The sequence below is a fragment of the Haematobia irritans genome, chromosome 4 (genome assembly GCF_050003625.1).
Source record: "Haematobia irritans isolate KBUSLIRL chromosome 4, ASM5000362v1, whole genome shotgun sequence".
Lineage (NCBI taxonomy): Eukaryota > Metazoa > Arthropoda > Insecta > Diptera > Muscidae > Haematobia > Haematobia irritans.
The window spans coordinates 36,609,482-36,633,026 of record NC_134400.1 but is presented as its reverse complement, the minus strand read 5'-3'; the positions used below and the strand labels follow the sequence as shown (position 1 = coordinate 36,633,026).

The following is a 23,545-nucleotide window of genomic DNA, read 5'->3' as shown; positions in this document are numbered from 1 at the left end:
AGATCATTCAGGACATAAGTGGTTTGGTGTGCTTGGAGGAATTCAGTGCTTGGATGGTCAGCAGGTTGTGCCTTCTAATAAACAAACAAATCTATGAAAGAAAATCAACTGCACATCATATGAATTCATAAGCAGCATAGAGAATATCATAGCAATGACTACGCCTCCTCCTGCTGCACTAAAATCTACAAGTGGCACTTCGTTTAGGGAAGTCCTTACAAAAAAAAAAATAGAAATGAGTTTTGAAAAAATTATTTAAAAAATGCTACATTGAGGTTTAATTAATGCCAGTTATGACAAAATTTCGTATTTTATCCTTCGCCTGAGGGTCATCGTAGAGCAATGCTTATCATGAAACCGGACAATGGGATCATGGGTTTTTAATACCAATTTTGGAAGTGCACCAAAATATGCACCACCACGGTTGCCACAGTTGATAGAGTTCTACAAAAAAATTAGTAGATTGTTTACTGTTTGGTAGATTGCTAAAATTCTTCATAAAATAAAATTTTGACAAAATTTTCTACAGAAACAAAAAATTTGACATAATTCTCTGTAGAAAAAAAAATTGATAAAAATTTTCTATAGAAATAAAATTTTGGCAATTTTTTTTTTTATAGAAATAAAATCTTGACAAAATTTTTAATAAAATAAATTTTTACAAAATTTTCTATAGAAATAAAATTTGGCAAAATTTTCTATAGAAATAAATTTTTACAAAATTTTTTATGGAAATATAGTTTTAAGAAATTTTCTATAGAAATAAAATTTTGACAAAATCTTCTACAGAAAAAAAAAATTAGAAAAAAAATGTATGGAAAAAACATTTTGACAAAATTTTCTATAGAAATAAAATTTTGACAAAATTTTCTAAAGACATAAAATTTTGATAAAATTTTCTAAAGACATAAAATTTTGACAAAATTTTCTAAAGGCATAAAATTTTGACAAAATTTTCTATAGAAATAAAATTTGGACTAAATTTTCTATAGAACATAAATTTTGCCCACAAAAAATGCTAAATCCATTCTAGGAAAATTATTATTTTTGTTAATTTTTGAAGTCAAACGGCTCACACAAGCGTTAGAATGCATTAAAAACCAACAAAAATTATAAGAATTGTTCATTTAGCAAAATAACACAAAATTTTTTATATTCACATCCAAATCACTGAATTCGGATGACGCATTAAAAAGTGATGCAAAATAATAAATAATAAAAACAAGTAAGTAAAGTAGAAGGTCGGGCGGGGCCGACTATATCATAACCTAAACCATCATTACAGAATTAGTAATCATAAGCATTTGTGGGGTAACATATAGGTCTGGGAGATAAACCGCAGTTGCATATTTAAGAAAATTAAGCGGTACATGTCTATGGGTGCTTTGTGTCAATCTGACTATAGCTCATAGTCAATGTTGCCAGGGAAAATGTTCGGTTTACCCTACAAGGACAAAAAAGTTCCCTAATTTCCCATACATCCCCAAACAATTTTCCCTACTATATTTTTCGTTAAATTTAAAAAATTTTACAAAACAAAAGTGGTTCTAAGTACTTTATTATCTTAAAACATGAATATGCAACGTACACGGATGAAAAAGACTATTTTTCATATGTTTGGCTATAAACATTATATGTTTGGAACACAAATTTTTAAACACAATATTTTTGAGTGCAAGCATATAATGTTCATAAACTAGCATAACATGTTTGGGACATATATGTTAATATGTTAGAACATATTATGTTTGGGACATAAAATGTTTGTAAATATAATATGCTTGGATGCAAACATATTTTAATTTAGAAATAGCCTATAAACATATATGTGTTTAGTAGCTTGGAGCGCTATTTAACAGGGAGCGATATTCAATTAAGTTGGTGGTTGTTGCTTGTTATTACAAAATTAACATTTTATTTTTCCTTGGGCAATTGATCAGCTACTTCTTTGATCCTTACAAACTGTGTGGTCCGCTGTTCGAATCCCCGTCCGGCAAAAGGTAAAATTAAAATAAAAACAAGTATATACGGCCGCAAGTTCGGCCAGGCCGAATCTTATGTACCCACCACCATGGATTGCGTAGAAACTTCTACGAAAGACTATCATCCACAATCGAATTACTTGGGTTGTGGTATCTTAAAACTTCTTAACATCGTTTTCTAAATTGTGATTTAGTCCATACATGGTATATATTAGACAAAAAAGTTATGTATAGTTAAGTCTACAAATAATTACGAATCGATATGGACTTTTTGTACGTAGAGAGCCAGAATTGAAATATGGGGGTCGCTTATATGGGGGCTATATACAATTATGAACTTGATATGGACCAATTTTTGTGTGATTGGGGATCGATTTATCTGAGGGCCATATATAACTATAGACCGATATGGACCTAGTTGAGCATGGTTTTTAACGACCATATACTAGCACAATGTACCAAATTTCAACTCACTCGGATGAAATTTGCTCCTCCAAGAGGTTCCAAAACGAAATCTCGGGATCGGTTTATATGGAGCTATCTACGATTATGGACTAATATGGACCACTTTTGGCATGGTTGTTAAATATCATATACTACATATAACTCACTCGGATGAAATTTGCTCCTCCAAGAGGTTCCAAAACGAAATCTCGGGATCGGTTTATATGGAGCTATCTACGATTATGGACTAATATGGACCACTTTTGGCATGGTTGTTAAATATCATATACTACCACCACGTACCAAATTTCAAGCAGATCGGATGAATTTTGCTTCTCCAAAAGGCACCGGAGGTCAAATCTGGGGATCGGTTTATATGGGAGCTATATATAATTATGGACTGATAGGAACCAATTCCTGCATGGTTGTTGGATACCATATACTAACATCACGTACCAAATTCCAACCGAATGGGAAGAATTTTGCTCTTCCAAGGGGCTCTGGGGATCGGTTTATATGGGGCCTATATATAATTATGGACCGATATCGACCAATTTTTGCATGGGAGTTTGAGGCCATATATAAACACCACGTACCAAATTTCAACTGAATCAGATGAATTTTGGTCTTCCAAGAGGTTCCGGAGGTCAAATCTGGTGATCGGTTTATATGGGGGCTATATATAATTATGAACCGATGTGGACCAATTTTTGCATGGTTGTTAGAGACCATATACTAACATCACGTACCAAATTTCAGCCGGATCGGATGAAATTTGCTTCTCTTAGAGGCCTCGCAAGCCAAATCGGGGGATCGGTTTATATGGGGGCTATATATAATTATGGACCGATGTGGACCAATTTTTGCATGGTTGTTAGAGACCATATACTTACACCATGTACCAAATTTCAGCCGGATCGGATGAAATTTGCTTCTCTTAGAGGCCTCGCAAGCCAAATCGGGGGATCGGTTTATATGGGGGCTATATATAATTATGAACCGATGTGGACCAATTTTTGCATGGTTGTTAGAGACCATATACTGATACCATGTACCAAATTTTAGCCGGATCGGATGAAATTTGCTTCTCTTAGGGGCCTCGCAAGCCAAATCGGGGGATCGGTTTATATGGGGGCTATATATAATTATGGACCGATGTGGACCAATTTGTGCATGGTTGTTAGAGACCATATACTAACACCATGTACCAAATTTCAGCTTGATCGGATGAAATTTGCTTCTCTTAGGGGCCTCGCAAGCCAAATCGGGGGATCGGTTTATATGGGGGCTATATATAATTATGGACCGATGTGGACCAATTTTTGCATGGTTGTTAGAGACCATATACTTACACCATGTACCAAATTTCAGCCGGATCGGATGAAATTTGCTTCTCTTAGAGGCCTCGCAAGCCAAATCGGGGGATCGGTTTATATGGGGGCTATATATAATTATGGACCGATGTGGACCAATTTTTGCATGGTTGTTAGAGACCATATACTTACACCATGTACCAAATTTCAGCCGGATCGGATGAAATTTGCTTCTCTTAGAGGCCTCGCAAGCCAAATCGGGGGATCGGTTTATATGGGGGCTATATATAATTATGAACCGATGTGGACCAATTTTTGCATGGTTGTTAGAGACCATATACTGATACCATGTACCAAATTTTAGCCGGATCGGATGAAATTTGCTTCTCTTAGGGGCCTCGCAAGCCAAATCGGGGGATCGGTTTATATGGGGGCTATATATAATTATGGACCGATGTGGACCAATTTTTGCATGGTTGTTATAGACCATATACTAACACCATGTACCAAATTTCAGCCGGATCGGATGAAATTTGCTTCTCTTAGAGGCCTCGCAAGCCAAATTTTGGGGTCCGTTTATATGGGGGCTATACGTAAAAGTGGACCGATATGGCCCATTTGCAATACCGTCCGACCTACATCAATAACAACTACTTGTGCCAAGTTTCAAGCCGATAGCTTGTTTCGTTCGGAAGTTAGCGTGATTTCAACAGACGGACGGACGGACGGACGGACGGACGGACGGACGGACGGGGACATGCTCAGATCGATTCAGAATTTCACCACGACCCAGAATATATATACTTTATGGGGTCTTAGAGCAATATTTCGATGTGTTACAAACGGAATGACAAAGTTAATATACCCCCCAGCCTATGGTGGTGGGTATAAAAATCATACAATTGAATAATTTCTTCTACAATGTTTGTATTACAGAAAAAGGTGCTACGAACTAAAAAATCTCGTGGAAGTGAGAAAGATGTGGGGGAATATACAATTGGGCAGAAACAAAATTTTGAGCATTCAGGTCGAAAACCTATGTTGTTAGCACCTATATTACCTGTTTATTTTCATAATTCATTATGATTGTAAATATATAAATAAATAAATAAAATTTTGAGCACAATATTGTTTGGGAGAATTTTTTTTAAGCATATAATATTTTTGGGTGCAAAATGCTTCCAAACATATTATATGTTCACATAATAACATATTGTTTTTTGGAAGACAACATTATTGAATTTGGATGCAAAAATACAAAATGTTTGGAACTTAGACTACCCAAACATATATTGTTTAGACCAATATGCTTTCAAACATATTATATATTGGAAGAGATCAAACATATAAATGTTTGGGCAATACCCAAAAATATATATGCTTGAAGCAAAATATGTTTGGGAGTATATGTTACAGAAGCGATTTTTTGTGAGCGTGTATATAACTTAGAATATAAATTTGTATTACCACCACGGTTGCCACAGTTGGTAGAATTCTACCCGAATTAGTAATCTTTTTTGTTAGATCTCTATAAAAATAAAATTTTGGAAAAAGTTTCTATAAACAAATTTTTGTCAGAAATTTTTCTATAGAAATAAAATTTTGACAATAAATTCTATAGAAAAAAAATTTGAGAAAAAATTCCACAGAAATAAAATTTTGAGAAAAATTTTTACAGAAATAATATTTTGAAAAAAAAAAATCTATAGAAAAACAATTTTGACAAAATGTTCTATAGAAATAAAATGTTGACAAAATTTTCTACAGGAATAAAGTTTACCACACACTGTTAAAGATCAAGCCTTGCCGGCTTCTAATTTTCTCCTCTAGAGCCACCAAAATGTAAAAATGATTACAAATTGTGTTGAGTGAAAATGTCCTACATTGTGGCCCTACGTCCCTACAAGACGCTAAATATTAGAAAAACCCTACATATAGGGAATTTCCCCTATTTCTAGCAACACTGGCTGTGTTGATATTGCGCCTACGGAGTTAGTATGCCACTAATATTGAGCCCATTATTAAAAAAGAGAAAATCGATAAATTAAATACAAATTTGTACAAATCGAGCAATATTCTTATGTAAGAGCTACAAGTACGTATAAGTACGATCGGCTAGTACATCAAAATTTGAAATTTGAGCAACATTGGTTAATAAATAAGGGTACTATGGCCAAATTTGGGAAAATCGAGCGATGTATTTATACGGAAGCTATATCTAAATCTGAACCAATTTGCATAATATTTTGCGGGCTTGATTAATACCACAAAAGGTTACCTTGTGCAAGATTTGAGTAAGATAAGTTACAAAATGAGGCCTGTATGGTCAAACATAAGGTTATAAGGGCGAATTTTTCAAAATCGAGCGATACATATATGGGAGCTATATCTAAATTTGAACCGATTTCGATGAAATTTTGCACATATGGTTAGTGCTATAGAGGACTGTATCTAGCCAACTTTTAGTAAGATCGGTTAATAAATAAGGGTTCTATGGGCAAATTTGGGAAAATCGGGCTATACATATATATGGGAGCTATATCTAAATCTGAACCGATTTCGATGATTTTTTGCACATATAGTTAGTGGTATAGAAGATTACATTTAGCCAAATTTGGGTAAGATCGGTTGATAAATAAGGGTTTTATGGCCAAATTTAGAAAAATCGGGCGGTATATATATATGGGAGCTATAGCTAAATCTGAACCGATTTCGACGATTTTTTGCACATATAGTTAGTGCTATAGAAGATTATATTTAGCGAACTTTGAGTAAGATCGGTTGATAAATAAAGGTTTTGTGGCCAAATTTGGGAAAATCGGGCGATACATATATATGAGAGCTATATCTAAGTCTCAACCGATTTGGATGAAATTTTGCAGACTTGAAGGGAGATGGAAAAGATTACTTTTTGCCAAATTTGGTGACGATCCGTTTGAAAAAACGCGCAACGTGACCCCATTTGTCGAAATCGGGCGATACATATATATGGGAGCTATATCTAAATTTGATCCGATTTCTTCCAAATTCAATAACGTTCGTCCTTGTGCCCAAAATACTCCCTGTACCAAAGTTCATCAAAATCGGTTAATAATTGCGACCGGAATCCTGTGAACAACAAATACATGGACAGACGAACGGACGGACGGACACCAAGCGCTAGATCGACTCAGGAGGTGATTCTGAGTCGATCGGTATATATTTTATGGGGTCTAAAATCAATATTTCTGGTAGGCACATTTTTTGGCCGATCAAACTTATTATACCCTGACCACTATGTGGTTTAGGGTATAATAATAAATAATTATAATATTAATAAAAATTTTGACAACATTTTATATAGGAATACAATTTTAACAAACTTTTCTATGTGAATAACATTTTAACAAACTTTGCTATGTCCAGTATTTCTCAATTGGGCGGAGCTCTGGCGTGTTGGGAGGGTTCTTGTCCTTGGGAACCACCTGCACGTTGTTGGAGGCGTACCACTCCATGGCCTTTTAAAATCTGCAATGTAAATAACATTAAAACCAAACTAATTTTTGGTTAATAACAAACGTAATTATTTCATACAAAGAGTAGAAAAATAGCATACATAACTACGCAAAAGCATTATTAATTCAGTTTTATATAAAAAATAGCATAGAAATACATTTTTATGCAATGCTATGCTATGCAATTCAAAAAATAATATCAAAATTATATTATTTTAAAATATAATTCAGTAAGATTTTTATTTAAAAATAAAAATATAGATTTTTAATATTTACGTATGTGTTGCCCAATTTTCCAAAATTTGACCTTAACACTCTTATTGATTGATTCTCCAATTAAAGGGTGATACGGTCAAAATTTGGTCAAGGGAAAACGCGTGTAAATCGGTGAAATCGTTTATTTAAAAAATCAAATTAAATTTCTTTTTCAAGTCCAATTAGTATAAAATTCAGGAAAAATATTCAGTTAGGCTTTCGCTTTTCCAAATCCGAATTGCCGGGCCTCACGCTTGACACCTGCCATCAGATTTTGTACAGCCACCTTGTCCACCTTCTTCGCCGCAGAAAGCCAGTTTGCCTTGAACTGCTGCTCGTCCTTAGCAGTTTTTTTGGTCTTCTTTAGGTTCCGCTTGACAATAGCCCAGTATTTCTCAATTGGGCGAAGCTCTGGCGTGTTGGGAGGTTTCTTGTCCTTGGGAACCACCTGCACGTTGTTGGCGGCGTACCACTCCATGGCCTTTTTACCGTAATGGCAAGATGCCAAATACGGCCAAAACAGTACGGAACAACCGTGTTTCTTCAGGAAAGGCAGCAGACGTTTATTCAAACACTCTTTCACGTAAATTTCTTGGTTGACAGTCCCGGGAGCTATGAAAATGCTGCTTTTCAAGCCACAGGTACAGATGGCTTGCCAAACCAGATATTTCTTTGCGAACTTTGACAGTTTTATGTGCTTGAAAATATCTGCTACCTTTCCCCTTCTTTTTGCCGTATAAAACTCCTGTCCCGGAAGCTGCTTGTAGTCGGCTTTGACGTAGGTTTCGTCGTCCATTACCACGCAGTCAAACTTCGTCAGCATCGTCGTGTACAGCCTCCGGGATCGCGCTTTGGCCATCGTATTTTGTTTATCATCGCGATTTGGAGTTACTACCTTTTTGTAAGTCGATAGTCCGGCTCGTTTTTTGGCTCGATGCATGGTTGTAGACGATACACCCAGCTTATTTGCGGCATCTCGGAGAGAGAGTTTAGGGTTTCGCTTGAAACAACCGGCAACTCTCTTTGTCGTCTCAGCGGCTTCCGTTTGTCGATTTCCCCCCGATCCAGACTTCCTGGCTGTCGACAAACGTTCCCCAATCACTTTAATTACATTTGTAACGGTTGATTTGGCAACTTTTAGCGATTTTGCCAGCTTTGCGTGCGAGTAGCTCGGATTTTCGCGATGCGCGAGCAAAATTTTGATACGCTGCTCTTCTTTCTTGGACGGCATTTTGACAACTGATGAGTGAATTCCAAAATCAAAATAAGAGCAACATTCTACGCACACACACCTTCAAAATGAGGGGTGTTTAGGTTTTTTAAATGCAAAATTTAAAGAAATACGTCAAGTTTATATTGACCAAATTTTGACCGTATCACCCTTTATCACTCAAAAATTTAAACTGTGGTTATCAGTTTAAGCATAAATTCCTTACAATTTGGACTTGTCCTAGTATCAGGGCGAATACTCTCATCTTATGATGGTTCAAAATGAAATCTTTATTTTTAAAGGGGTCACAGAATCCCAGCTTACTCACCCACGAATGACATCTCTATTCATCGTTTTGTAAATCTTATAATAATTGTAATTTTTTGTTTTGATAGCCGAAGACGTCACATCAGCAAGTGATTTTTAACTCTTGTATGGTAAAAAAGAAATAAAAAAATATATGTATGAACGGTTTCTTCATGTGGTTGATGTTACTTTAAGGGGTTATCATTCGCTGCTTTAAAAAAGTTTGACCGAATTGTGAACCTCATTGATTGGTGATCAGTGGAAAAAAAGTCAGCGTTAATGATATGGGTCATCTTTTCTCGACCTGTCCAAAAATAATGATAATATCGATGGTTATGTTAAGACATACATTTTTGATGACGCAGACACGATCTCCAAGAAAGACCAAGACCAAGAAAAACAAAGAACAGAAAAACGTCATACAAGATATGGAAGACTTGAACTATCATAAAGTTGGTATTTTTCCTTTTGTCGTGATGTGGATGAGGAATGTTTTTTTTTCTATTATTTAGCATGAAACATTTTTCTGTCACACTTAAGGCACAGATAATGCTATGATATCAAAGTTGGTATTAAAGCTGTTATAATCTATAAACTTTTTGTAGTTCTATGGTAGTGATTGCGTCTTTATTTGATTAATGAGAAGATATTGAATTGCATACAGAGATATTATTAAACAAGTGAGTAAAGTAGAAAGTCGGGTGGGGCCGACTATAACATACCCTAAACCACCCCTACTGAATTAGTAAACATAAGTATTTGTGGGGGTATCATTGGTATAGGTTTTGGGGTATCATTGGTATAGGTTTTGGAGATTTCCATATTTATTTAAGAACATAAAGGGGGTACATGTTTATGGAAATTTTATCACAATCTGAACAGAAATGTCTATGCTATAGTTCATTCTGAACCTACACAGTTAGTGTGACACTAATATTGAGTCCATTATTAAACAAGTAAGTAAAGTAGAAAGTCGGGCGGGGCCGACTATATCATACCCTAAACCTCCATTACAGAATTAGTAATCATAAGCATTTTTGGGTAACATATAGGTCTGGGAGATAAACCGCAGTTGCATATTTAAGAAAATTAAGGGGTACATGTCTATGGGTGCTTTGTGTCAATCTGACTATAGCTCATAGTCAATGTTGCCAGGGAATATGTTCGGTTTACCCTACAAGGACAAAAAAAGTTCCCTACTTTCCCATACATTCCCAAACAATTTTCCCTACTATATTTTTCGTTAAATTTAAAAAAAAAATACAAAACAAAAATGGTACTTTATTATCTTAAAACATGAATATGCAACGTATATAACTTAGAACATAAATTTGTATTACCACCACGGTTGCCACAGTTGGTGGAATTCTACCCAAATTAGTAATCTTTTTTGTTAAATCTCTATAAAAATACAATTTTGGAAAAAGTTTCTATAAACAAATTTTTGTGAGAAATTTTTCTATGGAAATAAAATTTTGACAATAAATTCTATAGAAATAAAATTTTGAGAAAAAATTCCACAGAAATAAAATTTTGAGAAAAATTTTTACAGAAATAATATTTTGAAAAAAATTTCTATAGAAATACAATTTTGACAAAATGTTCTATAGAAATAAAATGTTGACAAAATTCTCTACTGGAATAAAGTTTACCACACATTGTTAAAGATCAAGCCTTGCCGGCTTCTACACTGTTAGAAAAATATGTTTTTCATATGTTCCGATATAAACAAAATGTGTTTCGGGCACAATTTTAAAACACAATATATTTAAGTGCAAACATGTAATGTTCCTAAACTAACACTAAATGTTTGGGACATCTATATTGACATGTTAGAATATATTATGTTTGGAGCATGAATGTTTCATAAAAATCATATGTGTGAATGCAAACATATATAAATTTACAAATTTCAACTAAACATACATATGTTTTGATATTTTATTCAAAGCGACAGAGAGAGAGTATAGAGAAAGAAATAGCGATGGAAACCGGGAGAGTTGACGAAAGATATCAACATAACACAGCGAAAGAATCAAAAGAGAACAATTTCTGTGACACCGCTTGTATGTTGTTTTGGAAAACTGTTTATGATAAGGCCAAAAATTTGATATGCTTAAGTCTAAATATTATTTAATTTGAATAAAGAGAATAGACATTCGGAACCAAGAGAATAGATATTTGAAAAACAAACAGCATATGTTTTCGCCTTGAGAGCAGCATTTTATGTACGTATGGACATGTGTTTTGTTTATCATTTTGGCATTATGGGCACAATTTTTTCTTGGTTCGTTAAAAGAAAAATAACGAAAGGGCACTATACTCTTTTTAGAGTTGGGACAGTAAAATGAAATAAGGAGTAAATACTGAAAAAATACAGTAAAATGTATAAAAACAAAATTTTGTTCCTCTTTATTAATAAGTAGTCCACGAGGAGTTGACGGACACCTTCAAATATAAAAGCGGGCATTAAGTTCGAGGTTTGCAGTTAAAACAATTTAAAATGTTTATTTTCTTTAAAATGAATGATTAAAGAAAAATAAAAGGCATTTTAGAGCGATGGTGTTAAATGCTAGTAAAAAACTGTTCACGCCAGTTTTTTGTTACAAAATTGTTATTTTTGAAAAAAAAAATAATATTTTATCCAAAAATCAGTCAATTTCGTTTATATCAAGCACTGTTACTGACTATAAATGTTTAATAACCCACATTTCGAAGTTTCATTATAAAAATTTAAGTATAAATACAAATGTGTAAATTAAAAAAAAAAAAACAAGTATATACGGCCGTAAGTTCGGCCAGGCCGAATCTTATGTACCCTCCACCATGGATTGCGTAGGAACTTCTACTAAAGGCTGTCATCCACAATCGAATTACTTGGGTTGCGATAAAACTTGCCGATGGCAAGGTATCGTAAAACTTTTTAACACTGTCTTCTAAATTGTAAGTTAGTCCATAAGGGGTATATATTAAACAAAAAAAAGGCCGATTAAATACGTATATAATTCAGTTTGACAAAATTTTCTATAGAAATAAAATTTTGACAAAATTTTCTATAGAAATAAAAACTTGACAAAATTTTCTATAGAAATACAATGTTGACAAAATTTTCTATGGAAGTAAAATGTTGACAAAATTTTCTATAGCAATAAAATTTTGACAAAATTTTCTATAGAAATAAAATGTTGACAACATTTTCTATAGAAATAAAATGTTGACAAAATTGTCTACAGAACTAAAATGTTGACAAAATTTTCTACAGAAATAAATTTTTTACAAAATTTTCTATAAAAATAAAATTTTGAAAAAATTTTCTATGGAAATAAAATGTTGACAAACATTGCTATAGAAATGAACTTTTTACAAAACTTTCTATAGAAATGAAATTTTGACAAAACTTTCTATAGTAATAAAATTTGACAATTTTTACATGGCTGTTAGAGGCCATATACTAACGAAATGTACCAAATTTCAACCGCATCGGATGACTTTTGCTCCTCCAAGAGGCTCCGGATGTCAAATCTGGGGATCGGTTTATATGGGAGCTATATATAATTATGGACCGATATGGACCAATTTTTGCATGGTTGTTAGATACCATATACTAACACTACGTACCCAATTTCAAACGGATCGGATGAATTTTGCCCCTCCAAGAGGCTCCGGAGGTCAAATCTGGGGATCGGTTTATATGGGGGCTATATATAATTATGGACCGATATGGACCAATTTTTGCATGGTTGGTAGAGACTGTATACTTAGACCACGTACCAAATTTCAACCGGATCGGATGAATTTTGCTGCTCCGGAAGGCTCCGCAAGCCAAATTTGGGGATCGGTTTATATGGGGGCTATACGTAAACGTGGGCCGATATGGCCCATTTTCAATACCATCCGACCTACATCAATAACAACTACTTGTGCCAAGTTTCAAGTCGATAGCTAGTTTCGTTCGGAAGTTAGCGTGATTTCCACAGACGGACGGACAGCCGGACAGACGGACAGACGGACGGACGGACGGACATGCTTAGATCGACTCAGAATTTCACCACGACCCAGAATATACATACTTTATGGGGTCTTAGAGCAATATTTCGATGTGTTGCAAACGGAATGACAAAGTTAATATACCCCCATCCTATGGTGGAGGGTATTTTTTTTTTTTTTTTTTTTTTTTTTTAATCGTTTATTTATTTATTTTTCAGTATAATTTAGACTAAAATAAACAATAGTATGCCTATTCTTAACCTATACAATGCTCCTGTTGGAGAACTCTAGTATAAACTGTATAATTCAAGTATTCTTTGTGTTTCAAGTTATACGTAACATTGGAGAAATATAATTGGGCAGTTGGGACGTAATGAAAAAAGGGAAAAAACATTACATATTATATTTTAGCTAATATAAAAAGTGTGTATCAAGGGATAAAACAAAAACAATGTCTTTCCAGGAAAGGTGACTTATATTAATTAATCCACCAATGTTTGTTGGTGTCTGCATTTAATATTTTACTTTTGTTAGTAGTAAATATACTCATACTAAATCTTAAATTAGACATCATATCGTTGTTTATATTTATAGCTTTATTAGTTGCCCTGCGATAATGATGGTAGAAAATGGGAACGCCATCTTCGTTTTGCAAAACCTTATGGCTATCTAGAAAAGGAAAAGCTTCAGGAGGGACATACCCTTTCCCTATAGATTCCTCTATGTAAGAAAATGGCGCATAATACGGGGCCATTATAAGGTTATTATTTTCGCATTGCGTGCACCGTGAGATATGATTCCGAATAAGGTATATGATTATATTATCGATTCTACATATTTCTGCGTACTTATATAAATTCTTGTTAGATACATATTTCAAGTGACCATTGGAATTATTTCTAAACATTGATGTACAAACTCTTAGTATTTTCCTTTCAGCTACGCGGATTTTTTCCATGTAAGATGGGGAAATGTTGAACCAGATTGGACAACCATATGTTATAACGGGTCGAATTAGCACCTTGTACATAAATATCTTAGTTGCTGGGTTGAGAAGCTTCGTGTAGAATAAAGATTTATTTGCGAAAAATGCCCTTTTCGTTTTCTCAACAACTTGATTAACGTGATCGTTAAAGTATAGAAATTTATCTAAATATATTCCAAGATACTTAACGGTATCTACAACCCTAATGGCTACGTCATTTTGTCTAGAATATACACCGAAAGTCCTCCATCTCTTCCTGACGTTACTGTTGCATCTATTCACTGGAGGCCTAAACAAGATTGATTCGCATTTGTCTGTATTTATTTTCATATGCCAATCGGTGGCATATGTTTCTACAACATCAAATGATTGCTGCAACTCGGTATTTATTTCCGATATGGTTTCACCTGTATTATAAATTATGATATCGTCTGCGAAAGATATTATATTATCGATCGTATTCAATAAGTCTAATATATATAAGTTAAATAGGATGGGAGCCAAAACTGTCCCCTGCTGCAGACCGTTATGCACATTAAAAACTTTGCTATTAATGCCTTTCCTATTGACTATGAAATGTTTATCGGATATCATATTGTGCAAAAGTATTATTAATTGCATCGGAAGACCATAGTCAACCATTTTGCATACTAGCCCGGGGATCCAAATATTGTCAAAGGCTTTTTCCATATCGATCTGGCACGCGCCTGTACAATATTTCCTATTCCAGTTCCAGTTAATAAAGGATGTTAATACAGTAACTGCGTTAATGGTTGAGTGATTGTATTTAAAACCGAATTGTTTGTCACATATAAGACCCTTATCTTCGAAAAGTTTATTCAAAGTAATGTTGACACATATTTCAAATATTTTACTGATGTTTGGAAGTAAGCTAATCGGGCGCATATTACTAGGTTCAGTTGGATCCTTATCCTTTTTCGGTATAACAATTAACCTCGCGATTTTCCAAACTTCAGGGAAATAGGAATTGTTGATCAGATTGTTAAAAATCGCGCAATAGTCCAAAATAGTGATCTCAGGTAAGTTCCTCAGAACAATGTTCGGAATATTGTCTATTCCGGAAGATACTTTATTTTTTAGGTTCCTGAATATATATTTTAGTGAACCTGGTGTAACAAAATGTATACCAGCTTGATCTTCGTTGAGGTCATTTGAGCGCAGGATGTTAGAAAAAGTTGTAATCGATTCCCGATTATTTTCAAAAGTCATTTTTGTCTGCAAAAATGCGTTAAATTTTCGGTCTACTCGCAGATGGTTGTGGATTTCAGAATCAATCTCTTTCCGAGAGTGAACAGAATCAAAATAGGAACCTATGACATTAACAATGTCCTCATCGTCATAGATCAAATAGTTGTCATCTGTGTCTTTTTCTAAGACCCCCGTATCTAAACCGGAATTAAAAAGTAATCTATTATAATTTGCTGGCAGTCTCAAATGATCAATTTCCACTACCTTCCTTTTTCTAAAAGTTGAATTAATTTTACTGAACATATCCGCACTATTCCTAATATTTAAGTCTTTCAGCCTGTTTTCTACATTCCTATTAAGCATTAGTGAAATGTTCTCGTCTATAAGTTTGCGTATCCTCCTTAAAATCGATTTCAAAGTACACAGTGTTTCCTCCGTCAGAATTCGTTCTAACCTATTGTGCCTTTTTATTAAAGTTATAATTTTGCTTTTCTCAGAGTAAAGTTTGTCGATGACTGCATTTGTGTGTTTCCTTTTTCGTTTGTTTCCAAAAATTGGGACTGTTTCATCGATTGTTTTCCTGATCACTTGATTTATCTGTTCTAAGTGGCAGTCGATTTCACTATTTGTGAGATTGCGGTCGTATGGGACGCGATGGATATCTTTCACGTTATGTATAAACCGATCGTGAAATCTTTTCCAGTTGGTTGCTTTAAAATTCCGTTTTAATGAAGGATCGCTGATGAAATAATTTAATATATCGTCTTGGTATTTGACTGAAATATTAATTTCTAGTGCGTCGTGATCACTGTCAAAATCAATTGTTCTTATACAATTTATCGAGTTATTTTCTCTTAGTATATCTATTCTGCTGTCAGCGATACAGACGTCGATATATGATTGTGACCTCGGGTACGATGGTAGCGAGGATGCATATAACCTACATCTTAAATTTATGGAACTATCATTAACCCAGTCGTACAGAATATTTCCCTTGGTATTGTTTTCCTTATTCTTCCACTCTTTATGTTTGCAGTTTAGGTCTCCCGCTAGTATATATAAATTATCTGTATTTAAGGCGTTAATAGCAGTGAATAGGGTATTTAAATCGTTTTTAAAGTGAGGATCATTATTACCTGAAGGGTAGTAAGCCGAAATAACAAATAAAAATTTATTGTGACTCAGAGGAATTCTTACTATAACAGTTTCTAAGCACTTAAGACTATTTAATGTATTATTAGTAAACTTTTTATGTTTTATTGATTTCTTTATAAGTATTGCTGTCCCACCTGCCCTTTTAGAATTTGGTCTATCTTTTCTTATAATGCTATATCCTTCGTAATATAACTTGTATTTACAATTTAGTTTAGTTTCGTTTAGTAATACGATATCGGGATTATGTGTATCTATAAACCTTTGAAGATTAATTCTTCTGTTAATTTGTATCAGAGAATTTACATTTATTTCTATTATTTTTAATTGTTTGTTTGTGTTGTCTGGCATTATACGTCTATCAAAGAGAATATTGTGTCAATTCGTGAAGTTTGAATTTGAAGTTCCTTTTGGATGTTAGCTATTTGGGCAGTTAAATTTATCATTAATGTTTTGACCTCTTGGATAAATGTGCTAAAATTATCAGAGTTAGGGGTATTTTTTGTAATTTGAGCATATGAATAGCGATTTTGAGTAGGAACATTATAATTATTGGCTTTTTGTTTACTTTCCATAATTGTTTTTCTTTTTTCTTGAAGTTTCTGTTGAAGGGCTCTATATGCTGGACACCCTTTAAAAGATGCTGGGTGCCCGTGTTCTTTACATAGCACGCAGTAGACTTGGTCTCCTTCCTTCAGATTGCATTTCCCTTTTTCATGGGTTTCGCTACATTTGACACATTTTGGTGTTAGAAAACAATTAGCTGCGCTATGGAAAAAGCCCTGGCAGTTTCTACATTGGACTATTTCGGGTCGTTTGAGATGTTCCCATCTTACGCATCTATGATCTAAACCAGTAACATTTTTGAGTAGGTTAACATCACTATCAGCGCTCAGCTGAACCATATACATCGGTAGAATTTGTTTATTTTTTTTGGATATGGATGTTGTAAATGGTGATACTTTCAAAAAGTGAAGATTGTCAGTCTCAAATTTTTTTAGATCAGTAAGTATTTTACTCTCATCCATGCCAGCGTCGAGACCCTTTAACAAAAATGTTTTATTCCTTAAGCTTTTTGGCGTGTATGTAAAGAATTTAGCTTCAACTTTTTCCAAGTAAGACTTGGCTTTAATGTAATCCTTAATTGAGTTTAAGAAAAGTGATTTCTTATGTTTATAGACTTTAACCTTAAAGTCTGTTATTTTTAAACAGTTTTTAATAAATTGTATCAATTTGTTCGAGTCAATATCGAATATGTTAATTGGTGGAATCTTTTGTTTTTGATTTAATAATTCATCATTTATTGTGATCTTTGAGTTGTTGTTACAGTTTGTGGACGTGGTTGGTGTTACTTCGTCCACTCCAGTTGGGGGTTTTGTTTTGTTTTCGTCCAGTTCAGTGTTGGGTTTATGACGTTTGGAGATTTGCTCTTTAACATGCTGTTGAAATTCTCTCAGCTGCTCGGCATCATAATCATCATCTAATATAGAGTAGTAGTTTTCTCCTAGCTGCGAGATAGCACTGCACTCCATGTTGTTGTTGTGTTTACGTTTACGATTTTTTATTAATGAAATATTGTTGTTACTTTTTTCATTGCTATCAAAGTCTTTTTTTGTAACTGGAGCCCGAAGCTCTCTGTGAGTTGACGCATCGGCTATTGAGTTTACATTGTTTTTATTTTCTAATGAATGAGCATTTAGCCCATTCATAGCACGTGATTAAATAGTTTTTTTTTTTTTATTTTGTATTTTTATTAATCACTTATTTTGGGGGCTTTTAAGTATATATAATATGATTTCAAAACGGCAATAATATTAAATTTTCATCGGTAAACGAAGAAAACTTGTTATATGCAGTTTCACTGAAGGTAATGATCGCAAGATTAAGAACACGTCCGTTGCTCATCGAGTTACGATTCAAACTCTATGGTGGAGGGTATAAAAAAGGCCGATTAAATACGTATATAATTCAGTTTGACAAAATTTTCTATAGAAATAAAATTTTGACAAAATTTTCTATAGAAATAAAAACTTGACAAAATTTTCTATAGAAATACAATGTTGACAAAATTTTCTATGGAAGTAAAATGTTGACAAAATTTTCTATAGCAATAAAATTTTGACAAAATTTTCTATAGAAATAAAATGTTGACAAAATTGTCTACAGAACTAAAATGTTGACAAAATTTTCTACAGAAATAAATTTTTTACAAAATTTTCTATAAAAATAAAATTTTGACAAAATTTTCTATGGAAATAAAATGTTGACAAACATTGCTATAGAAATAAACTTTTTACAAAACTTTCTATAGAAATGAAATTTTGACAAAACTTTCTATAGTAAAAAAATTTGACAATTTTTACATGGCTGTTAGAGGCCATATACTAAAGAAATGTACCAAATTTCAACCGCATCGGATGACTTTTGCTCCTCCAAGAGGCTCCGGAGGTCAAATCTGGGGATCGGTTTATATGGGAGCTATATATAATTATGGACCGATATGGACCAATTTTTGCATGGTTGTTAGATACCATATACTAACACCACGTACTAAATTTCAATTGGATCGGATGAATTTTGCTCATCCAAGAGGCTCCAGAGTTCAAATCTGGGGATCGGTTTATATGGGAGCTATATATAATTATGGACCGATATGGACCAATTTTTGCATGCTTGTTAGAGACCGTATACTAACATCAGGTACCCAATTTCAAACGGATCGGATGAATTTTGCCCCTCCAAGAGGCTCCGGAGTTCAAATCTGGGGATCGGTTTATATGGGAGCTATATATAATTATGGACCGATATGGACCAGTTTTTGCATGGTTGTTAGAGACCATATACTAATACCACGTACCAAATTTCAATCGGGTAGGATGAAGTTGGCTCCTCCAAGAGGCTCCGGAGGTCAAATCTGGGGATCGGTTTATATGGGAGCTATATATATTTATGGACCGATATGGACCAATTTTTGCATGGTTGTTAGAGACCGTATACTAACATCAGGTACCAAATTTCAACCGGATCGGATGAATTTTGCCCCTCCAAGAGGCTCCGGATGTCAAATCTGGGGATCGGTTTATATGGGGGCTATATATAATTATGGACCGATATGGACCAATTTTTGCATGGGTGGTAGAGACTGTATACTTAGACCACGTACCAAATTTCAACCGGATCGGATGAATTTTGCTGCTCCGGAAGGCTCCGCAAGCCAAATTTGGGGATCGGTTTATATGGGGGCTATACGTAAACGTGGGCCGATATGGCCCATTTTCAATACCATCCGACCTACATCAATGACAACTACTTGTGCCAAGTTTCAAGTCGATAGCTAGTTTCGTTCGGAAGTTAGCGTGATTTCCACAGACGGACGGACAGCCGGACAGCCGGACAGACGGACAGACGGACGGACATGCTTAGATCGACTCAGAATTTCACCACGACCCAGAACATACATACTTTATGGGGTCTTAGAGCAATATTTCGATGTGTTACAAACGGAATGACAAAGTTAATATACCCCCATCCTATGGTGGAGGGTATAAAAAAGGCCGATTAAATACGTATATAATTCAGTTTGACAAAATTTTCTATAGAAATAAAATTTTGACAAAATTTTCTATAGAAATAAAAACTTGACAAAATTTTCTATAGAAATACAATGTTGACAAAATTTTCTATGGAAGTAAAATGTTGACAAAATTTTCTATAGCAATAAAATTTTGACAAAATTTTCTATAGAAATAAAATGTTGACAAAATTTTCTATAGAAATAAAATGTTGACAAAATTGTCTACAGAACTAAAATGTTGACAAAATTTTCTACAGAAATAAATTTTTTACAAAATTTTCTATAAAAGTAAAATTTTGACAAAATTTTCTATGGAAATAAAATGTTGACAAACATTGCTATAGAAATAAACTTTTTACAAAACTTTCTATAGAAATGAAATTTTGACAAAACTTTCTATAGTAATAAAATTTGACAATTTTTACATGGCTGTTAGAGGCCATATACTAACGAAATGTACCAAATTTCAACCGCATCGGATGACTTTTGCTCCTCCAAGAGGCTCCGGAGGTCAAATCTGGGGATCGGTTTATATGGGAGCTATATATAATTATGGACCGATATGGACCAATTTTTGCATGGTTGTTAGATACCATATACTGACACCACGTACTAAATTTCAATTGGATCGGATGAATTTTGCTCATCCAAGAGGCTCCAGAGTTCAAATCTGGGGATCGGTTTATATGGGAGCTATATATAATTATGGACCGATATGGACCAATTTTTGCATGCTTGTTAGAGACCGTATACTAACATCAGGTACCCAATTTCAAACGGATCGGATGAATTTTGCCCCTCCAAGAGGCTCCGGAGGTCAAATCTGGGGATCGGTTTATATGGGAGCTATATATAATTATGGACCGATATGGACCAGTTTTTGCATGGTTGTTAGAGACCATATACTAATACCACGTACCAAATTTCAATCGGGTAGGATGAAGTTGGCTCCTCCAAGAGGCTCCGGAGGTCAAATCTGGGGATCGGTTTATATGGGAGCTATATATATTTATGGACCGATATGGACCAATTTTTGCATGGTTGTTAGAGACCGTATACTAACATCAGGTACCAAATTTCAACCGGATCGGATGAATTTTGCCCCTCCAAGAGGCTCCGGAGGTCAAATCTGGGGATCGGTTTATATGGGCCGATATGGACCAATTTTTGCATGGTTGGTAGAGACTGTATACTTAGACCACGTACCAAATTTCAACCGAATCGGATGAATTTTGCTGCTCCGGAAGGCTCCGCAAGCCAAATTTGGGGATCGGTTTATATGGGGGCTATACGTAAACGTGGGCCGATATGGCCCATTTTCAATACCATCCGACCTACACCAATAACAACTACTTGTGCCAAGTTTCAAGTCGATAGCTAGTTTCGTTCGGAAGTTAGCGTGATTTCCACAGACGGACGGACAGCCGGACAGACGGACGGACGGACGGACATGCTTAGATCGACTCAGAATTTCACCACGACCCAGAATATACATACTTTATGGGGTCTTAGAGCAATATTTCGATGTGTTACAAACGGAATGACAAAGTTAATATACCCCCATCCTATGGTGGAGGGTATAAAAATTTATAAAAGTGAATAATTTCTTCAACATTATTTGTATTACAGAAAAAGGTGCCAAGAACTAAAATATTTCGTGGAAGTGAAAATTACGAGTATGTTAGGAAATGAGCACAATCGTACTTGGGAAAAATTCTTCCAAGCATATAATATTTTTGACCTCAAAATGCTTCCAAACATATAATATGTTCACATAAAACAAACATATTAATGTTTCGGCAGTATCCAATAATATATGTGCTTCCTGCAAAATATGTTTGGAACATATGTTAAAGAAGCGATTTTTTTTTGGGGTGTAATTTCCTCCCCTAGAGCCACCAAAATGTAAAAATTATTACAAATTGTGTTGAGTGAAAGTGTCCTACATTGTGGCCCTACGTCCCTAGAAGACGGTAAATATTAGAAAAACCCTATATATAGGGAATTTCCCCTACTTCTAGCAACACTGACTGTGTTGATATTGCGCCTACGGAGTTAGTATGTCACTAATATTGAGCCCATTATTAAAAAAGAGAAAATCGTTAAATTAGTGTGGGTAAAAAATTCAAATTTGTAAAAATCGAACAATGTAAGAGCTACAAGTACGTATTAGTACGATCGGCTAGTACATCAAAATTTGAAATTTGAGTAACATTGGTTAATAAATAAGAGTACTATGGCTAACTTTGGGAAAATGGAGCGATGCTATATATGGAAGCTATATCTAAATCTGAACCAATTTGCATAATATTTTGCGGGTTTGATTAATACCACAAAAGGTTACCTTGTGCAAGATTTGAGTAAGATCGGTTAAGAAATGAGGCCTGTATGGTCAAACATAAGGTTATTAGGGGCGAATTTTTCAAAATCGGGTGATACATATATGGGAGCTATATCTACATCTGAACCGATTTCGATGAAATTTTGCACATATAGTTAGGACTGGATCTAGCCAATTTTAGTAAGATCGGTTAATAAATAAGGGTTCTATGGCCAAATTTGGGAAAATCAGGCTATACATATATATGGGAGCTATATCTAAATCTGAACCGATTTGGATGAAATTTTGCAGACTTGAAGGGCGATGGAAAAGATTACCTTTTGCCAAATTTGGTGACATCCGTTTGAAAAAACGCGCAACGTGACCCCATTTGTCGAAATCGGGCGATACATATATATGGGAGCTATATCTAAATTTGATCCGATTTCTTCCAAAAATAGCGTTCGTCCTTGTGCCCAAAAAACTCCCTGTACCAAATTTCATCAAAATCGGTTAATAATTGCGACCGGAATCCTGTGAACAACAAATACATGGACAGACGGACGGACGGACGGACACCAAGCGCTAGATCGACTCAGGAGGTGATTCTGAGTCGATCGGTATATATTTTATGGGGTCTAAAATCAATATTTCTGGTAGGCACATTTTTTGGCCGATCAAACTTATTATACCCTGACCACTATGTGGTTTAGGGTATAAAAAGAGGAAATCGCTCAATTAATGTGGGTAATAAATACAAATTTCTGAAAATAGTGCGAAAGATTTATGTAATAGATACATGTAAGTCTAAATACGATCCGCTAATACATTTGAAATTTGAGCAACTTTGGCTAATAAATAGGAGTATTATGGCCAAATTTGGGAAAATCGATCGATGCATATATATGGGAGCTATATCTAAATCTGAACCAATTTTGATAATATGTTCCAGATTTGGATGATACCACAGAAGTGATAAATTAGAGTAAGATCGGGCACTAAATAAGTCTATTATGGTCAGAAATAAAGTTATAAGTAAATTTTTCAAAAACGGGCAACACATATATATGGAAGCTATATCTAAATCTGAACCGATTTGGATTATATTTTGCAGGTTTTGTTGATATTACAGGAGATTACCTTGTGCTAAATTTAAGTAAGATCGGTTAATAAATTAGACCACTATGGTCAAAAATATGGTTATAAGAGACTTATGGCCGAATTTGGGAAAATCGGGCGATACATATATATGGGAGCTATATCTAAATCTGAACCGATTTCGATGAAATTTGGCACACTTAAATTACTTTGTGG

General features: G+C 34.4%; 1 protein-coding gene across 1 annotated transcript; it reads right to left on the bottom strand.

Annotated features, from left to right (window-relative positions):
• Positions 1–57: 57 nt before the first annotated feature.
• On the bottom strand, positions 58–16,688 carry LOC142235357 (uncharacterized). Its single transcript, XM_075306612.1, has 3 exons — positions 16,130–16,688; positions 14,161–15,382; positions 58–214 (listed from the first exon to the last, which is right to left on the bottom strand). Exons 1-3 carry the CDS (start codon positions 16,686–16,688, stop codon positions 58–60), a joined length of 1,938 nt encoding a protein of 645 aa, XP_075162727.1.
• Positions 16,689–23,545: the final 6,857 nt, after the last annotated feature.

Bases quoted from the DNA above. Each gene is read 5' to 3' on its own strand.
- LOC142235357 (XM_075306612.1), bottom strand. From the start codon at position 16,688: ATGCCAGACAACACAAACAAACAATTAAAAATAATAGAAATAAATGTA. The intron at 15,383-16,129 runs GTAGGTTATATG...ATTCCGGTTTAG, and splicing joins TAGTTCCATAAATTTAAGAT to ATACGGGGGTCTTAGAAAAA. The intron at 215-14,160 runs GTATCTTGGAAT...TTTTTTTGTAAG, and splicing joins AGGGTTGTAGATACCGTTAA to GACTTCCCTAAACGAAGTGC.